This window comes from Eublepharis macularius, chromosome 17 (genome assembly GCF_028583425.1).
Source record: "Eublepharis macularius isolate TG4126 chromosome 17, MPM_Emac_v1.0, whole genome shotgun sequence".
Classification (NCBI taxonomy): Eukaryota; Metazoa; Chordata; class Lepidosauria; order Squamata; family Eublepharidae; genus Eublepharis; species Eublepharis macularius.
The window spans coordinates 16,372,813-16,390,317 of NC_072806.1; the positions used below are offsets into that span (position 1 = coordinate 16,372,813).

Consider the following 17,505-nt stretch of genomic DNA (forward strand, 5'->3'; position numbering starts at 1 on the left):
TAACTTCAAACTGCTGGATTTGATAACTTAACGGGGAGTAAAGCCTTCAAAGACAGCGTCAGTGGTTTTAACAAGAGCATTAACGGCAATGAAATATTAAGGGCCCTGGGAAATGGGATTTTGGTTTTTTTTTAGTACAGTGTCTGATCAAAGGAGACTTGCATTCTTTCTCCAGGCTTCAATTGCCTCTTTCTGCAAGGTTGTGGAACATGAAAGGAGCTCCCCCCACTCCCGCCCCGCCCCGCCCCGCCCCGCATTCGGCCGCAAATTGTGCTACTCGATTCAGGCAAGGCAAGTATTGTGGGGGCAAGCAGATCATTCGTCACTGCAGGTAGGACAGCTTGGGGGGGGCAAGGAAAGGAGAAGTGAGGGCTGGCAAAAGGAGGAGGAACTTTGCCCGAGAGGCAAAGCTGGCATTCAATCAGCGTTCCCCCGTTGTAACAGATTTCCCAGCAGTTCGAAGCCTGTGTCATGGCAGTCCGTTGACAGAAACAAAATGATTACTGGGGAGACGTAGCGCTTGTCATTTCGGTGCTACAGCTTGGAACCTAGAATCAGGGATGTGGGGGAGAGAATTATTATCTGGATGTGCAAGGATGACCTGAAGTCACTACCAGATGGAATGCGGGGGGGGGGGCATTAGAGACACACGTTATTGGCTCTTAGCCTTTTGCTTTGACATTCGATTGAAGCGTTATGGCCTTCTCTTGTGATTCGCTCCCTCCCTCTGTCCCTTCCCCCCAACACCCACATTAGGAATGAAACTCTGTGAAGTGCATAGCTCACAGAGCTCCACAACAGGCCCACCCTTGTCAGAGAATGGGGTGGGGGAAACAGTGTGAACTACAGTGCTCAGAATGTGTATGCTTGAGATGTGCCAAGGGACACGTACTACGTCCCCTCTGGGCTACCCTCTGAATGCGTCAGAGAGAACAGAAATCTGGCTGAGCAGGAAGAAAGCTTCTACTTCCCTCTGTTTGCTGTTTTCTACTTGCAGGGAGTTGGGAACATCCCAAAATTGTGACCTTCCCCTTGTAGCCGGCCCAAAGTGACACCGTGCATTTTGCACTCAGCATTTCACTATCTCATTCCCACACATGTGTGTACAAATCAAGCCTCGGTTACTGCAGAGATAGGACTAGATGCTGGAAGAGCCAGAGCCAGAGATGATTCTCAGAGAGAGAGAAATGATCTCTTGGGACACTGGGAGTGATACGGCAGAAGGCACAAAAAGGGGCATTTGGTTGCTGAACAGGGTAGAAAAGAGTGGAAGAGGCAGTCAAGGTGCTAAATGCTACAGCAGAAATAGGAGTTCAGTCTAACGGAGAACATCAGAACCCCGGCAAACAGTATGGGTGATCATGGTGACGGGGGACAGGGTCCTCTATGCCCCCATCTCCCCTGCCCCAAGACCCAAGCTGCAGGCATCGAGGGCGTATCCCTATATACCACCCATGCTACCAAATAAACCGTCTTAAGGTTTAGCGGTAAGATGTCTGTCGAGTTCAGTTTATTATACGACATTGCTTTGGGTGGTATTCCATCGAGATCCAGCCCCGCTTGGCCTGAAGCAGGGCAGCGTCGCAAGCCTCTACTGACAGAATAGCTAACAGTTACTAAAAATATCCTGGAAAGCTCACGCTCACAAAAACCGTGACTTCCTTTCTAGCTCCTTTTACTGCTTTTAAAGCAACAGGGTTTGGAGAAAGCTGTGTTGCTTCCCCATAACGTGCAAGCGCTCGTGTCATGCATCGCCGCACATCCCTCGCCCATCAGCCACGGAGGTCACACGATCACATCACCCACTTCTTCCCAATACGTACATTATGGGGAGAAGTTTATTTATTTACTTCATTTACACCCGGGCATTCCTCCTCAATGGAGACCCAAAATGTCTTACGCTGTTCTCTCTGTCATTTTATCCTCACAACAACCCTGGGAGGTAGGTTGGCCGAGAGCAAATGGCTAGCCCAAGATCACCCAGCAAACCTCCATGGCAAAGTAGGGATTTGATGCAAATCTGGGTCTCTCCTCGCCTAGTCCAACACGCTACCTGGTACACCAAAAATGGCTCCTGAGGTCTTGCAGGGATGCTGTTTTCACTGGCAGCTCCGTATTGGTGCCTAACGTGATCAAGCCCTGAAAATGGCAAGACCACAAAGAAAGATTCTGGGAGCAAGTCTGAAAAAGAGCCTAGGATAGAGCTCCGCTCCTCTTTCTTAGATTTGCACCTATGCTCTGTGGGACAGAAAAAAGAAGAGCAGCACGGTCAAAGAGGAATGCTGCAGCAGAGAACCTTTCAGGGTGGAGTCCCTGCAAACACTTTGGAATCGAACGTATCACACAGCTCAAATCGGTTCTCATCTTGGCAGGGGTCATTTCGTAGAAAAAGAGCTGGAGGAACTCATTAGCATAACTCATTAGCATATGCCATGCCCCTTGACATCACCAGAAGTGTGTCATTGGCATACCTGATTTGCATATGCCACATCCCCTGGCATCACCTATCCTGGCTCTTTTGGACCCAATCCTGGCCATTCAGGGCCGAAATTGGGCCCAAAATGGCAAAAAGGGGCTGAAAATGGCTGAAAAGGGGCTCAAAATGGTCAGGATCGGGCCGCTGCTGAGCGGGAGAGTGATCTACCACCCGTCAGAGGCCTGATCCAGGCTGTTTCGGCCCCAATCCAGGCCAAAACGGGCCTAAATGGCTGAGAGTCAGGTGGGCGGGTCCACCTGATATGTGACCTCTTTGGGGAACTGCCGAAACTGCGTTCCTGCGTGTTACCCTCAAAATGAGCCCTGCATCTTAGGCTTCTCCAGATATTTTTTTAAGCACAAAAGACTTCTTATTCGTGAACACCAAGAGCCAGCACATAAGCATATATTGTCCATCCCATGACTCCAGAACAGTCCCTCAGCTCACCTGCCATTCACGCATTTCATGGAAGGCCAATAGAGGCCCTGTGCAAAGACAACTACTTTCCTCCTTTCTACCAATTTCCATCTCCCCCCCCCCAAGGTTTACAGACACCGTCTGATAGACAATTCTGGCTGCCACCCAAAGATGAAGGATAATTACCAAGGCATTTCTCGGTAATTTTGTGCTCAGTATCAGAAAATGAGATTTGTCATTTCACAGATGACAACCAAATTGTAGGATACTCATTTGCCAGGAAAGTTGCTCCAAGGTATTTTTAATTCCTGTTAACTTGAGGGAACAAACGAAAAAGGCAAAGAGTAGACGTTTCTTGTCTGTGAAGGTAGAGAGGACAGTAAGCGACAATGGGGACAGGGGGACAGACTACTGATGGATTTCGAAAATCTGCAACAGTGTGCAAAATAGTGTGGAAAAACAACCACGAACCAGCATGGTACTATTTACCCACCAGCAACACGGAATTTTATTGCAGGCTTTATCACATGCGTTTTCAACAAAGTTATCTCCTTGTACCCATGTCAAAGGAGTGTGGTCATATTTCTTCCCCCTGGAGTGCTCTTTCCCCCCATTTCTCTCTTTCGTGTGCATGTATGCAAACCCTAAAAATGATTGGTCATGTCTTGTTTTCCAGTATACATCTTGAGCAATTGTTCAACTGCACTCTAGAGATCAGAGTCCAAGACAGGACAGGGTCCTCCTAACCAATCCTGGTAGGGTGGCCAACTCCAGGTTGGGAATTTTGTTTTTATTTATTTTATTGATTTGTTTGTGTCATTTATAGGCCACCTTTCTCACTGAAACTCAAGGCGGATTACACAGTTTCAAGGACATTTCCATAAACAATGCCCTAGGGTAAATAAATACAATTTTATAAAGACATAGCATTAGTAAGAATCCAATACAGATAGTGGTTGTGGATTTTCCGGGCTGTATAGCCGTGGTCTTGGCATTGTAGTTCCTGACGTTTCGCCAGCAGCTGTGACTGGCATCTTCAGAGGTATAGCACCGAAAGACAGAGATCTCTCAGTGTCTGTAGTACAGAGACAGAGATTTCTCCCCACACTGAGAAATCTCTGTCTTTCGGTGCTACACCTCTGAAGATGCCCGTCACAAGCTGCTGGCGAAATGTCAGGAACTACAATGCCAAGACCACGGCGATACAGCCTGGAAAATCCACAACAACCATCGTTCTCCAGCCGTGAAAGCCTTCGCCAATAAATCCAATACAGAGTTGAAGAAATGCTGAAAGAGAACATAAGCAATTCTAGGGCTGACATTAGACCACACAAAGCATAGGTAGCTCATAGGAGCACATATTTAAGACAACAGTATGTAAGGCAACATAGTGATGAAGTCTATGGCCCTTAACTCATTAGCGAAGCATCTGAGAGCCCCTCCCTACAATAAAAAGCCTTTTTGAATAATTTGGTTTTGCATCATTTGTGGGAAGCTAGGAGAGTGGGGGCTCTCCTGACCTCCTCAGGCAGGCCGTTCCACAGGGTAGGGGCCACCACAGAGAAAGCTCATGTACGGGCTGCTGTTGATTTTGCCCATGTGCAGGGCGGCACCTACAGGATTTGGGGGGTGGAGCTTGGAGAGGGTGGGGTTTAGGGAGGGGAGTGGCCTCAGCGGAGTATAGTGCCATAGCATCCACCCTCCAAAGCTGCCATTTTTTCCCAGGGGAATTGATCTCTGTGGACTGGAGATCAGTTGTAATTCTGGGAGATCGCCAGCCACCATCTGGAGGTTGGCAACCCTAAATCTTGGCTGTGTATGGGCACAGGTAACCAGATGTACCAGCTATGAATCCATCCCACTTTACACCACTGCCATCATCGCTGGGAGTCCCACACAATGTTCCAGGCGTTACTTCTTTACTGAAAAGCCACTTTTCATTGCAAACCCCCAAGTGGCTTCCAACAGTGCTGGTGACAGATAGCAAACGAGTGTGGCAGCTTCTGCCAGCCTGGGTCCCTGATCTTTGTTAGAAGAGAGGTTTTGCCAATCAATCAAAACTTGATTCACACTCTACCAAGAGCTGCACTAAAACAACGCCGGGAATGCAAGCAAGGGATGTCTCCAAGCGCTCCTCTCTTCTCGCCTGCTGCCCCTTTATTGCTAGCCTGTCAGTGACAAATGAAATCGCATTAACCCCAATTTACAGAGGGGGGACTTAAAATGTGGCATCCATTTCCCCCCCCCCTGCCATGTGCAATGGCCAATTAATCACACCACCCAGGGGACTGCATGTATCACGAGAGCAAGGAGGAGCTGGTTAGGAAACGGAGGCCCCTGCAGGTGCCTGTGGGGAAACCAAAGAGACGCCGCCTGCTGCAGCGCTAATGCTGGACGGGTCGTTAATTGAACAAAGAGGCCACTCCCCCTCTTGGGGAAAAGATCTTGTGCAGAAGGCAGACATGGACCGGATCGTGTGCCCGGGATGCCATGCCGGTGTACCGCCTTGAGGCGGCAAAGCACACAGCTGCACTGAGCTCAAATCAAATGTGAGCGGAATGGGAGGGGCTGTGGCTCCGTGAAAGAGCCCCTGCTTTGCATGCAGAAGGTCCCGAGTTCAATGCCCGGCATCTGCAGGTTTTTTAGAAAAGGCAGGACCAGGTGGTGTGAAAGACTTCTGCCTGAAGCCCTGGAGAGCTGCTGGAGCAGAGAACACAGACCCTGATGGGCCGAAGAGGTCACATGACAGGTTGCCCCGCCTACCTCTCAGCCATTTTGGGCCCATTTCGGCCTGGATCAGGGCCAAAATCGCCCGGATCGGGCCTCTGATGGGTGGTGGATCATTCTCCCGCTCAGCAGCAGCCCGATCCTGACCATTTTGGACCCCTTGGCTATTTTCAGCCCCTTTTTGCCATTTTGGGCCCAATTTCGGCCCTGAACAGCCAGGATTGGGTCCAAAACAGCCAGGACAGATGATGTCAGGAGGTGTGGCATATGCAAATCAGCCGTGCTAATGACACACTTCTGGCGATGTCAAGGGGCGTGGCATATGCTAATGAGTTATGGTAATGAGTTCCTCCAGCTCTTTTTCTACAAAATGACCCCTGATCATCACAACATTTGATTTATATACCACCCTTCAGGATAATTTAAAGCCCACTCAGACTGATCTAAAAAGTATGTTAATATTGTCCCCACAACAAATACCCTGTGAGGTGGGTGGACTGAGAGAGCTCTGAGAGAGCTGTGACTGACCCAAGGTCACCAAGCAGGCTTCAAGTGGAGAAGTGGGGAATCAAACCCAATTCTCCAGATTGGAGTCCTGCTGCTCTTAACCACTACACCAAACTAGCTCTCAGTAGGTCCCATAATCCCCAGTGTAGCTCTCCCTTCACTTTTTTGATCCGACTCATAGAACCTAAGGCACCACCTGCCAAGACTTACAGTCCAAATGAGCCCCAAAGAACACAGCAAGGGAGAATACTGTGCCCTACACTGCCAGACACTGCTAAACACCCTGCTTGCACATGGACTGTCTTGGATGAATCGGTAGAATGGATATTATTGTATAGATGAGGGAACAGTGGTGAACAATGGCAGCCATGGCTGGAGGTTGCATTCGCCGAAATAATCTGTTGGTCCTATCTATTACAATACGATTGTCTATTGCAATGCTTATTGTATTGTGTCATCTTGCTTTTGCTGCAATGCCTTCTAACTTTTGTAACCACTTCCTGCATTATGGTATACCATGCCTTAGTTTTCTGTTTGCAGTGTTTTCTAATTCTGTAATCCTAGCCCTACTGCATCATCAGATGTTTTATGGTGTTTGACTGAATTTTTAAAAATATTTTTGTAACCTTCCTTGAGTCTCAAGAAGAAAGGCAGGCTATATTTGAAGTCAATAGAATTTATTTAAAGCATTCATATCCCACCTTCTCTCCTCAGCCTCAACTTGGTTAACGCACTGCAAGTATATAAAACAAACATGTCCATGCCTCAAGATTAAAAACCTGCAGGACTGAAAATATAGCCAGGTCTGCCAAAAACCAGATTACCTCTCCCCAAACACCCTGTGAAATAAAACCACCTCGCAAGCCATCATGAATGCAGAGAGCCAACACACCTTCCGCTCCCACTATAGCAAGCCATTCTTGAGGCCTGGGTCTACTTTTGAGAATGCCAACAAACTAACTGTTGCTACACAGGCAATCCTGCAAAAAGAGAGCCAGTTTGGTGTAGTGGTTAGGAGCAGCCAGACTCTAATCTGGAGAGCCGGGTTTGATTCCCCACACCTCCACCTGAAGCCAGCTGGGCGACCTTGGGTCAGTCACAGCTCTCTCAGAGCTCTCTCAGCCCCACCCACCTCACAGGGTGTTTTGTTGTGGGGATAATAATGGCATACTTTGTAAACTGCTCTGAGTGGGTGTTAAGTCGACCTGAAGGGTGGTATATAAAACTATTATTATTATTATTATTATTATTATTATTGCACCACAAAGAAAAGGCTGTCTGAAGAGTGCAGCTGGCATGCATAAATAGTAAAAGGATTTGCAGGAGAATTCAAGCAGTAGCCTATACCCAGATTTACAGAAAAGAGACAGCATAGTATAGTGGCTAGAGGGCTAGATGGATTGGGAAGACTAGAGTTCACATCTCCGTGGAGCTGAGAAGTTTGGGCCAGACTCTCTCCACCATCTAGTATACTTCACAGGGCTGTGGGAAGACACCCAGATACATCTACACAGACCTCTTTGGAAGAAAAACAGGACGCGAACAGGGTCTTTTAAAGCTACTAAGATCCCGGGAACCCAAATAAAGGACCACATTCTGCAAAGAAACTTGAAAAGCTCACTAGCTGGAGGGTCTCTGTCCCCTTCCAAAATTTTATTATATCCTCCATAGCAAATACGTCCCAATCATTCTATACTTGCCACACTGCGAATGCCAGCTGGAAACATCTGTAGGCAAAAAGAAAGGGTGGGAGAGAATCTCTCGTAAAGCAGGTAATTTTTATTCTCTGCAGCAGACCGGGCAAGTGGTTGTTTACAAGCCTGTATCACGTCTGATTAAATAAGCTTAATACAGAATACAGCACTAACCTTTCCATTTGTGGGGATGAGGTGGACTGAAACACAAGTCTTTAACTTATAGGTTTATTAAAAGTATTTGCCACTTTTCCCATTAATTAATTTACAAAGCGTTTTCTAACATAAACACAGAACATATTCGGCTAAAACTACAACATCCCAAACCAAAGCAACGTTTTTTTCAACAAGCCAGTTCAATGGGAAGCGGACGGCGGCTTCTGGGTTTCGATCCCCTCGGTCATGCAAATAAGTGCTTCAAGGGGAAGACGTAGGTCATTCTGTAGGACAACAGGGTGACTGTGAGCAGGACAATTCTGACTCTGGGCATAACGCTGCCATCAAAAGGTTTCCGTTTAATTCTGTGGCTTGATACAAGTTAAGGACCCTTATTTCTCAGAAGACTCTTTTTTTTTAAAATTATGCAGGTTGAGATAACCAAGAAGCGACTTGATAATGAAGAGTTCCTATAGCAACCACTCCTTTTCACTAGCACCACTGGAAGCCCCAGCTCACCTGCCTGCAAGTAGAACATTTTATTTTTAAAAATTTTTAAGGATCTTCTTGTCTATCCAGGTGAGATTGCTCAACTGTTTCACCCATACTTGCACGCAGGAAATATCAGCTCGCAGGCTGCTTCGCTCCAGCCTCATGAGTTGTGGATGCCCCTTGCCTTGCTCCATCCTCCTCTGTTCGGTCCAGTCTAGAACCTTCTCTCCCTGTCTGCAAAGCATACTTGGGCCGTTCCTTCTGGACCAAGGCTACCACTTTTCCAGCTTTTGCCTGCTTCCTGCTGCAGCTTTGATCTCACTTACTCATCTCCCTACCTGTCATGTTTGACTGTGCCCATTCATCCATGCCAATATTAATTTTGCTATGTATGTGCTTAGTTGCCTGGTGTAACTCCATTTCCTGTTGCTAGTGTTCTAGTGAATTCTCAGACGTTCCTAGGCGGCTGTCTGTTTACAACTTCGAACCTTTCTTCCGGATTATGACATGTCTTCTCTCTTCGTGGCGTGATAGCACAAATATGCACGATGTTCTCACAGAGAAAAATCAACAATGAATTGTTTGGGCAATGGGAGGGGGAAGGAGAGTCAGGTAGAAAAGGGATGTGTTTTTCCCATGTTGCCATTTTTGTCAAACTTCTACTAGGACGACTTAGTTGCTTACCTTACTCCTAAGTAGACCATTGGACCTGAATATGGAAAAGATCTGATTTCTGAATAAAAGTCATTTAACCAAGGACCTGTGTCTTGCTATAATGAACCAGGGATCTGCCTGCTGTATTCTGTCATCCAGAGCTGACACTACCGAAATCATTCTCGGAACACAGCTCTTCCATGAACCTCTCCCCTCTAGCCCTCTCTCCACTGCTAGGGGATCGATCCCAGGTGTGATGCTATCTTGACCACAAGAGCACCTGTAGCTCAAAAACCATGGTGGGATTTAGAACAAGCTTCTCATTCAGTGCCTCGAACACCTTTTCATACACCCTGGAACTTTGGTGGGATCTCTCCGAGCTTGTGACTCGCACCGCCTTTTAAAAATAGAACACTGTGGCAGGGCTATTCTTGCTGCTGCCTTTGCTGCTTCCACCCTTCCCAGCTGTTAATTACACCTGGATTTCTGCTGTGATTCCAATTAGATATCGGTTTTGTGGAGGAATATGGGCCTGCAACCAGGAGGCCTATTGAAATGACAGGTGCCAGGAGCAGCAACATAAATCCCATGCGGCGAGCTTGACAATACCCTTTCAGCAGCGTCCTTTCCTTCCTTTCTCCAGCCGTTCAGTCTCAGTGTCTGGGAGAGCCACAAATTGCACACAATTGCCATTTGTATGGCAGGAACTTCCAGGCATTCACTCGGTGAAATGGAACTGCAGCAAAAGGAAGCTGCTCCTCATCTAGTTCCTCCAACCCGCATTTTATTTTCATCAATCAGTGTCATTCTGGACGATTAGGCCTAATTGATCACTCACAATCGATACGTTTGCTCAACCCAAATCACATTTCTCTGCCAGTTATCAAATGATCTTCCAGGTCAACGAGCCACATTATCCCATAACTTCAATCTCCCGATGCACTGACCTCTCCCCAATTCTTGGGCAACTTCTCCATTTCAATCACAGGGAAACTATTACTGTGGTTATAAAAACTAGATTAAGAACATCAGATTAGTCATGCTGGATCGGATCAATGGTCCATCTAGTCCAGTTACATACCACAACGAAACTCCTAAGCAAGACCCATATGCAACAGCTCTCTCCTGTTAACTGCTCCCCAACACCTAACAATTAAGCATTCTACTACAGAACCCAGCAGTCCTGTTCAGCGATCATGGCTAGCAATAGGCCTATCCTCCATAAACTTGTCCAACTTCCTTTTAAATCCATCTAAGTCTGTGGCCATTACCGCATCTTGAAGCAAGGCTGTGGAACGCCCTTCATGGTTAAGTTTGCAGCTGTTCTGTTATTTTTGGCTTTTCAAAAAAAGATGTAAGAAAGACTCCTTCCAGAGCCCCTATGGATTCTGAGAAGGTACTGTGGCCTGGCGCCATGGAATTGCTTCTCCTGCATTTTACTGATGATAGGTTTCAAACTTTCTTTTTCAATTTTCTGTTGTAAGCCCCAACTAAGAATGTTTTTAAAAAAATAAATGAAAATGAAGTCCAGCCCTCGAGTCAGAATTGACTTATGGCAACCCCTGGTGGGGTTTTCAAGCCAAGAGATTAACAGAGGTGGTTTGCCATTGCCTGCCTCTGCAACCCTGGTCTTTGTTGGAGGTCTCCCATCCAATTACTAGCCAAAGCTGACCCTACTTAGCTTCTGAGATCTGATGAGATCAGGCTCTCCTGGTACACAATAAATTCCAAGGAATTTTTGCAGATCTGGCTGAGCACAAATGCTTATCTCTTCCCCCATTGCTGCAATATCCCAAGGTCCCAGATCCGATAGGTTATCCACTATGTTGTGCAGAGATCTACTGTAAGGAACAGGATTCCTCTCTGAGTCTATGACATCCAGGCAGACATGAGCACTGGTATATTTTTCTCCACACAGTCAGATAAGAGAGCATTTATTCTCTCCAGATCCACTATGGAACCAACTGCCCTGAAACCCTCCGAAAGAGAAGGTGGAATAATAATTCACTGAGGTGAACCACAAACCTTGGTGCAATCCTAAGCAAAGTTACTCCAGTCTAAGCCCACTGATTTCAATGGGCTTAGACTGGAGTAACTCTTCTTAGGAGTGCACTGTTAATTACCTGTGTCCCCTGCAGGTACAAAGGCTTTTTGCAAGACATTTACAAAACTGACCATCTCGACAGAAGTTTTTGAATGAGTCCAAGCAAGGAGGACGGGATGATTAAAAATCATTCACCAAAATTCACTAAGGTTCTTGCAACTGGGAGCTTTTCAAGTAAGGCTCTGCAAACCGGTATTTTCCCATCCTTGCTAAGTTGAATCAAGTACCAAAATAACTGGAACTAAGTGTCGAGCTCTTGGCACAAAGGATCACCAGATGCTAAGGATGGTAAAAGTAAAGGTAGTGCCCCCTGGGCAAGTGCCGAGTCATTACTGACCCATGGGGGGACGTCGCAGCACGACTTTTTTTTGGCAGACTTTTTTACGGGGTGGTTTGCCATTGCCTTCCCCAGTCATCTACCCTTTACCCCCAGGAAACTGGGTACTCATTTTACCGACCTCGTAAGGGTGGAAGGCTGAGTCAACCTTAAGCCAGCTACCTGAACCTGGCTTCCGCCGGGATCGAACTCAGGTCGTGAGCAGAGCTTGGGCTGCAGTACTGTAGCTTACCACTCTGCGCCATGGGGCTCTTCGTGCTAAGGATGGGGGCACTTTTAAGACCCAGTGGTGGGAAGTGCTTTCCAGTCACAGCCGAGCCATAGATTTTTCAAGGCAAGAGGCAAACAGGTGGTTTGCCATTGCCTGCTTGAATGTAGTGACCCTGGACTTCCTTGGTTGTCTCCCATCCAAAAACGGATCAGGCCAGACCTTGCTTAGATTCTGACAATAACAGGCTAGCATGAGCCATTTAGGTCAGGGCCCTTTAAGACCTAACTCTGTAATTCTCTAGGAGCCAAAACCGCATTTTCTCAGCTGTAAATCCTACTGGGAGGGATAAGATTTGCTGCTCACTCCTTCCCATTTGGTTGGTTTGGATCCTGTTTGCTGTGACCTCCAGCCTGCCAGCACCCCTGATAAAGGAAACAGGAACAGTCAGGGTAGACTCTTCCTTACAGCTCCTTGACTGTACCTCACTTTATGGCTACTTCCACCCAGGATGATTCTTCATGTAGCTCTCGTTGCTGCTGCAAACGTGGAGACCTTTGCCATGGCAAAGAGTGTATCAAAACAGGCTTAGAAACAATTGCAGCAAAACAGGAGCAAACGCCAGAGGCAGGATGAATAGAGGACAGCCTGGTGCGGATGCTCCCCAAAACAGTGTCACCGTATGGAAGCTGAGGCAATGCGAAACACCCATTTATAAACAGCCTATGTTGGCATCCTGGAATCTACAGTGTTTAGAACTCTCCGCTGCTTGTTTGCCTCCTGCTCAGATCCGATCTTACAAAAACGATGACGGGGCCCAAACTGCTCACGTTCCTGCAATCTTGACAAATGAGACTGGGCACATCCTCCCCTTCCCATAGCCCTCCTGGCTAACATTTTTACACAAAAGAAAAGCAATCACGCTGGCTGAACTGTCGCAGGTGCAGTCGCCATGGCAAGGCACAGCTGTTGGAAGCGTCCAAAAGCATCTGGCAATTACTGAACCGCGGCTCCGATTGAGAGTGCCCCATTTCATCCCCCAACACATGCCGTCGCTCTTCTCAGTAGGTAAATGAGAAAATTGTACTACTCCACTACTTTGGGATGGCTGTTCGGCTCGCTTCTCCTTTTGCAACCCTTCGTAAGCGATTTACCTGTCACAGCAATCACGGAGGACTCTGTCCGACTAGAAATTACAAGTACGTTCACACACACGGGCGTGAGCACAAATGGGAATAAATTGCACGTTGTTAACACAGCTGACTACGAGACACGGAAATGCGGCTGGGCGAAAAAATCTCAGCGCCAACGGAGACCATTTGCATAGGGCAACAGATGCTGCAAGGAAATTTGGAACAATTCAGCTTTCCCCTATTTGCCTGAGCGCATTACGGTCAATGTAACGGAACAGAACCATCCAGGCAATGCAACTGGAATAGCAAGACAAAAAGACACCAAATCCGACATTCAACAGCATTGGGTTATTAAAGGGGCTTCTTTTGGTTGGTCAGAGGGCCTGGACAGCAATGTTTAATCCAGACCAAGAGGAAGCATTCAATACATCTGACGAAGAGAGCTGTGGTTCTCGAAAGCTTATGCTACAATAAAGTCGGTTAGTCTTCAAGGTGCTACTGGACTCTCTACTATTTTGCAACTACAAACTAACACGGCTAACTCCTCTGGATCTATATCTTCAATACAGGATTTCCACTGATAGGTAGCCTGAGCAGGAAACTTCAGAAGTTGAAGTCTAACGCTTAGTGGGGAAAAAAGATACTGGGATGAATCCAGGCAGCTTTTTCACTCAATCTTAGCTGGCATCCCTCCTTACTGCGGGGACTGTCTCACTTGGCAGGCCACATGATCTCTTAACATAGCCTTTATGGTGTGCCTTTTTTTTACGGGCAGAAAAACTGGCCGGATCCAACCCACTGTTCCACTGATCGCCAGTCTCAAGGGCCTGACGTTGCATCATCCCTTTTTACTTTCCGCACATGTTCCCAAAGGTTCCTAGTTCAAGCCCCAGAATCCTATCAGGTTCCAGTGCTGCTATTTGAGATCCCTGCAGCACAAAAGTGTGAGGAAAAAAAACCCTGTAACGTGCAAAACAGAGAAGCAAGCAAGCAAATGAGAGAGGACAGGGTAATAAATTAGCAAGGCTGTAGTTAGGAAAGGGTGTTATTGAATGGCAGGGCATCTTTCAGAATCACAGGACAGCAGTGATGTGGCATAGTAACGCCAACCAGGATATACGATACAGACTTACCTCCGTGGACAAATCCGTGCATGGTGCAGTCAGATGGCCCCACTAGGTGAATCAAACTGGACTGACTGTAGCCAACCGTGTACGGCTCTAGAGCAAGAGGGGAAATCATGGATGGTGAGACGGTGTTTCAAGCCCAAAGGCATTACAACCCGCACTACGAGCAACTTCCAACGGACCTCTTTTCATTAAAACCCATGAGACAGAAAACTTGCTGCAAAGTATAGGGTAACATGAGAAGTCTATCCATAAAGCAGTGCCTTTCCAGTTGTGTTTCCAGGAAGCATGGAGGTTTTCCAATGGCAGGCAAGCTTCTCGGAAAGACCTCTTGAACACGGCCACCAGGTTTTTCCCTCTTGCAATTCTGCTTCAGAGGAGCATGACAAAGCCTAGCAGGCCAAACCAATCCTCTGTATGTACCAAGTATGTCCTCCCTCCCCCCAACTACTTTGCAATGCACAAGGCTTCCCTGACAGGCCCCAAAGGGTGCCCCAGCAGACAAATCCATATGCAAAGGGTTCACCAATGGCACAAAGTCTGAAAACCACTGCTTTAAAGAAAGGGCTTGCAGGGACTCTCCCTGACCTTAGGAGCTTTGCCCAGCCAGAACTCACGTTCCACTCGGCAGCTCAGTGAACAAAACTAGATTCTATTCGCAAAGCTCGGTCACTGCATTTGGCCGCGTATACCCAACACTGCAGTTCAGCCCCATGCACATCTACGCAGCACTCATTAGAACAAAGTTGGAAGAGGCTTACTTATTATATTTATTTATTTAAAATTTCTATCCCGCCCTCCCCGCGAGCGGGCTCAGGGTGGATAACAACATATTAAAATACAAAACTTCCAAGCAGAAATAAATGCCTAGGACCACAGCCTGCATAAGAAGTGAACCAAACCCCCATCCGGTGTCTTCTAAAATTAGCAGAGCTTCAGGGGTCTTGAAGTCTTCAGTGCCAGATGTGGAGCCATCTTGGAAGTCCTTTGCAGCTGTTGCATCCCCCCCCCCACCTTACCTTTAAGCTTTTACATATCCTATGCGTATTGTATCATTTTTATACTTTGAGACTGAGCGGCTCATGAACATGAAAATACTTTTATTAAGTTAAAGGAGAATATTTTAAGGATCTAATTTCCTTACCACCTGCTCCCCGATGTCCTTCAGCTAGAGGCACCGGGCTATTCTGCATGTAAAGTATCTGCTCTACGGTTCAGCCACAGTCCCTCCAGCGTTACCTGATGTTTAGGTGAGCTAACTGATTCCACAAACCTCCACAAATGCAAGACAGAGTTCAGAAGATACCAAAATGCCTTCAGCTGGATACACCTACTCTAGGGGATGACCGTGAGAAACAACCTACAAAGCAGTCGTTGCGCATCCTAGAGCAAGGCGGTGTCGATTGCGCTACCCCGCAAATTACTCCAATAAGGCATCCTATAAATGGGGTTATGTTACGAGGCTGGCCACATCAAGAGATCTTACACTACTGATCTACAGAACTTTTATTAAGGCTGCAGTAGAAAAAGGGGGGGAGTTTTCAAAGAGCTGCTTGGCGGTATAAGAATGAGCACTGCAATCTCTTTGTTTCCATTTTTCCATTACTTTTTCCAGCTTGGAAGAGTTGTACTGCAATGTACCCTCAAGCATCCTCATGGACGCAATGGAAAGATTTAAATATGAAAAAGTACAGAATTTTACAGGAGTCTGCACACTTCCCATGATGCCCCCGCAGTGAAATACAGAACCAGTACCTATAACCTTAGAAAACTATAGGCCACTGTTGTGCAACTTGCCAACTAGCCACACCCCACCATATGGCTGCTCACGGGAAGGAACCACCATTACTGTTTACTGTGAGGCTCCACCTTTTTGACAGAGAAGGCCATTTATGTAGGGGAACAACTTTGGAAGGCAGAATCAATTATGCACACTCATTTATTAAAACGTTTAGATACTACTTCTTTTCCTTGAGTTGACAGGATAGGAAAGCCTGCAGAATACAGATCTGTTTCCAGGACACTACGTCTAGCCCAGGATTATCCTGTCTGGCAAAGCCCAAAGAACCAGGAAAAACAAAACACAGAATTCTACCCCCCCACCCCAACCGTTCACTGGTCAGAACAGCCTTACCTTTTCTTTGCCTATCTGTGAAGCAAGGAAGTAACAGAAACACATAGATAAGCAGCGCGCATTATTTATAGCATTAAAAGGCTGGAAAGTATAACTTCCTTACCTTCAGGCGCCCCCGTCCCCCAAATATGCATACCAATTAAAGAACATCAGCAGCAGAATGCGCCAAACACAGCACCCCGCCCCCCTTCCCCCAGCCAGGAATAAGTGCAGAAAAGGAATTAGTTAAAACCAAACCCGCATCACAGCGAACCCAAGAGAATCTCAGAGTATGACTCAGTTACCAATGAAAGATCTTTGGGGTTAATATGACCCTCTGAGTGAAACTGTTTGCCCCGTGCACGTGCACCAAAGAGCAAAAGAGGTGGGGAAGAAGCTGTGTCTGGGTAACAGTTTGCTACCAAAATAGTAAAGAGTCCTGTAGCACCTTTAAGACTAACCAACTTTATTGTAGCATACGCTTTTGAGAGCCACAGCTCTCTTCGTCACATGTATCTGACGAAGAGTGCTGCGGTTCTCGAGAGCTTATGCTACAATAAAGTGGCTAGTCTTCACGGTGCTACAGGACTCTTTACTACTTTGCAACTACAGACTCACATGGCTAACTTCTCTGGATCTATGACCATGGAAGGTTTGCTAGCAGACTGCTATGGGGTTGAGGCTGAGATGTTGCCCGTCTTCTCCAGGTGGCCCTCATGGAAAACTAATAATTCACCGGGCCTAAAATGATTCCACTCAAAAAATAGCCTTGCTTAAAACTCTAGAGACACACAGGAACACAGGGAGACCAAACAATCTATTCCAGCCTGCTGACATCCTATAGCTAACCTCCATCTGCATAGTTTCACTTGCCCTTCCAACCAAATTCAGCCAGCTTGGACACTGGCTGAAGGAGGCACTCTTGACCAGCCTGCTTGGACCAAAGACTGCCTGCAACTTGCCAATGCGCATGATCTATCATCAGCAGCTTGAAAGCTAACAGATCAAAGGACAGATTTCATCTGCAAGGGAGGAGAACTATTATTTCTCACAGCTTGGTGGTGGGGCAGGACAGAGGTGGCTATTTTATTTACACCCTTAAGAATAAGCATGGACGTGCAAGAGACTCACCAGGGGAAGAAACAAGTGATAAGGACAGGAGATGTCTTGCCTCCCCTCAAAATGAGAAGGAATATAAGCAGGCAAGAAATGGAGATGTCAGAAACTAAAAAAACTGTCTGTACTGCAAGTTCTTTGGTGACAAGCTACATTCGCACTCTGAATCGCTGACCTGAGAAAGCAGAAGCAGCCTTGTGCCCCAGGGATATGGCAAGCTCTATTGATAAGAGAAGCATTTATA

At 46.9% G+C, this 17,505-nt stretch overlaps 1 protein-coding gene across 2 annotated transcripts in view; it reads right to left on the reverse strand.

Annotated features, from left to right (window-relative positions):
• Positions 1-17,505, reverse strand: part of ACOT7 (acyl-CoA thioesterase 7) — a 68,474-nt gene that overhangs the window by 21,822 nt on the left and 29,147 nt on the right. For both annotated transcript variants that reach the window (XM_055001490.1, XM_055001491.1), the window contains exon 6: positions 14,039-14,125. In XM_055001490.1, the coding sequence (XP_054857465.1) occupies positions 14,039-14,125 (87 nt within the window). The remainder of the gene's footprint in view (positions 1-14,038; positions 14,126-17,505) is intronic.